At 39.7% G+C, this 2,554-nt stretch overlaps 1 protein-coding gene across 1 annotated transcript in view; it reads right to left on the bottom strand.

Moving 5' to 3' along the window:
- RPF1 (ribosome production factor 1 homolog (S. cerevisiae)) overlaps positions 1 to 2,522 on the bottom strand; it is a gene marked incomplete at its 5' end in the record, with an annotated part of 5,183 nt that extends 2,661 nt beyond the window's left edge. The window contains 4 exons of the mRNA XM_010152454.1: positions 56 to 209; positions 897 to 992; positions 1,403 to 1,483; positions 2,469 to 2,522. Of these exons, the coding sequence (XP_010150756.1) occupies positions 56 to 209; positions 897 to 992; positions 1,403 to 1,483; positions 2,469 to 2,522 (385 nt within the window). The remainder of the gene's footprint in view (positions 1 to 55; positions 210 to 896; positions 993 to 1,402; positions 1,484 to 2,468) is intronic.
- Positions 2,523 to 2,554: the final 32 nt, after the last annotated feature.

Below are 2,554 nucleotides of genomic sequence, written 5' to 3'. Positions count from 1 at the left end.
TCCCTAATACGCCCAGATCTAGCCTACCTATTTTAATAAATACACAAAAGGATACTTGGTATTTTGCGATCTTCATTGATGACGAGTAAATCCGTGAAGTCCCTTGCAATACACTGTGGAATAATTCTTTTCAAAGCCAGTCCTCTTCGATAGTAGACATGTGAGTTAGGTATAACAGTAGACAGCTGCTCACAGAATCTCACTGTTCTCTGCAAACCAGGTGAGTTACATTGAATGTGGTAAATACAGTGTCAAAGCATTAGGGGAACAGACAGTTGCTCATTCCAACTGCCCTCCCTGACGATACATGTTTATGGAGATACTGGAAGTAGTATATCTCTACAAACATAAGAGAAGCTATTAGGCTACTTCAATCAGTGGAAAAAAATTATTTGCAGTAAGGACTGCTTCCCCCCCAACACAGCAAAGCAGGAAAATTCCAAAAGCATAACCCCCAGAGTCACTGTTTATTAAGAACATCGGTTTACAAGAAGTTTGCAACATTTCAAAATAAAATATAACTATTACTTCAGGTACTAAGGTCTGAGTTTCCAGATAAACTGTCTGAGGTGTACTTTTTCCTATTTGTAAAATCAATTCTTTTATGGTTTTCACAAATGTCAGTAATCTCCCCAATTAGGTAATGCAGATCAGATGCATACAAGAACATATGCATGAGGTTGGTGTTTGTTGTTTGTTTTTTTAAATGAAGGAAAACAACAGTGCTAGAGAAACTAATAGATTACTTACATATGCAAGATAAATAAATAAAACAGCAGGGAAAAATCCATGTGAAAGCTATTATTTTCAGCTTTAATTTACCAAACACAGTATGAAAACCCTGGTATCTTACAACCAGCTGATTGCTCAGAACTCTCCAAGTAAAGCATACGTACCCCACGAGGTCTGTCTGATGTTGTAATAAGGATCTTGGGAACTGTCTCTCTGTTGAAGTATGGTGCAAATTCATCAGTTGCTTCATCAAAAGCAACCTGGAAGAACAGAAGTCTTGTTCATCCACCATATATGAAATAATTGAAGAACAATTGTTCAGTCTGATCGAAATTCTGATGAAACTGAATTTAGTAGTAAAATTTCCAATCCACAAGATCTATCCAATAATTAATCATCACAAGGCATGTAGGGTTTATATTTTTAAGAATCTAGTGTGATGAACAGTGACTGAGAGGTGTTCCTATCACAAACAGTAATGCCAAATGCAATTACCTAATGTAGATAATGAAAGAATGACATAACTTCTTACTGAACCCATCACATGTAAAGAGTAATTCATCAACACCTCAACAGGAGAGTGTTGCACGTTAACTTTCGTCAATCCATTTTACATCCCTTCTTGGAAAAATGGTTAACTTAATAGCATACGCAGAAACTAAGGAGTTACCTCTTCATCATTGGGATCTACCGTCGTTTCGTCATATACTCTCTGATTTTCAATAGTCTTTGGTATAGCTTTTGGAGGTGCCTAAAATAAATAAGTTCATTAACATAACACATTCATGTAATTCTTAAATGTATTGTGAAAACCACATTCATACTACCGTGACACAGCGTGTAGTTCTACACAGATTACAACTATTACTTATTTTCTGCCAGCTTTTAAAGAAGTTACACCAGCACCTTGATTAAAAATATGCATGGGGACTGGGACACCGGATAACATCACATGAAGGAGAAGCATCGCTAGAGCAGTGACACTGCTTAATTTCAGGCTAATTACAAAACGGTTAAAAAAAAAAAAAGAGTGGAACTTTCTGTCCACTTTTTCTCTTCTGTAGAAGAAAAAAGCTCTACTTGCAAAAGCAACCCATTTTTGCCTTGTCATGTACGATTTAAGGACTGTGTATAACGTTTACCCTGTCTACTAGCACTACTCTTGCAAGACTATGGTAATACAGGAATTCACAAACAGTTGTCTTCAACTGTCAATATGCTTTTAAGTAGTTCAGGAAAAGAAGAAATGCCCTTCATTATGGCTGGGCTTGGAAACAGACAACTGGTCTGGACAGGGTTTGGTCAGATTTGATTGTTTTAATTTATACAGGAATCACTTATTAGAGTGTAATTCCTAATCACATCAACACAGTGCCATGGCAGTTACATTGGACACGTAAGACTTTTCAAGAAAGGCCTGTTTTTATACCATTATTAGCTTAAAACTCACCCTGCTGAATCACAGCGTCTTTTAACACAGTAACAACATTTCTAAGCTCATCTGTTTGAAACCTCCGCTATCCAACACTGTCTTTGAAGGCTATGATGGCCAGCGAGCATCAAGATCCCTGCTCCACTGGAGAAGCCGCTTCACTCACGAAACCGAATGGGGAAAGACCCCGCAGCGCAAGGCCGAGCCGAGGGACCCTCACTAACGCGAACGCTCCCCACTTCGAGGCGGAGGACCCCCTCCCTGCAGCGGGGGCGGCTTGGCCGCGGCACGCCGCAGCCCTTACTTTGTCCCCGAGGGCTTCTCGCTCCTTTCTCCGCTTCTTCTTGGCGGCCAATTTCTCCTAGGGGGAGAGGGAGAGATCCGTTAGCC

This window comes from Eurypyga helias, unplaced genomic scaffold (genome assembly GCF_000690775.1).
Source record: "Eurypyga helias isolate BGI_N326 unplaced genomic scaffold, ASM69077v1 scaffold35835, whole genome shotgun sequence".
Lineage (NCBI taxonomy): Eukaryota > Metazoa > Chordata > Aves > Eurypygiformes > Eurypygidae > Eurypyga > Eurypyga helias.
The sequence above is the reverse complement of the archived record's forward strand: the minus strand, read 5'-3'. Positions and strand labels throughout refer to the sequence as shown.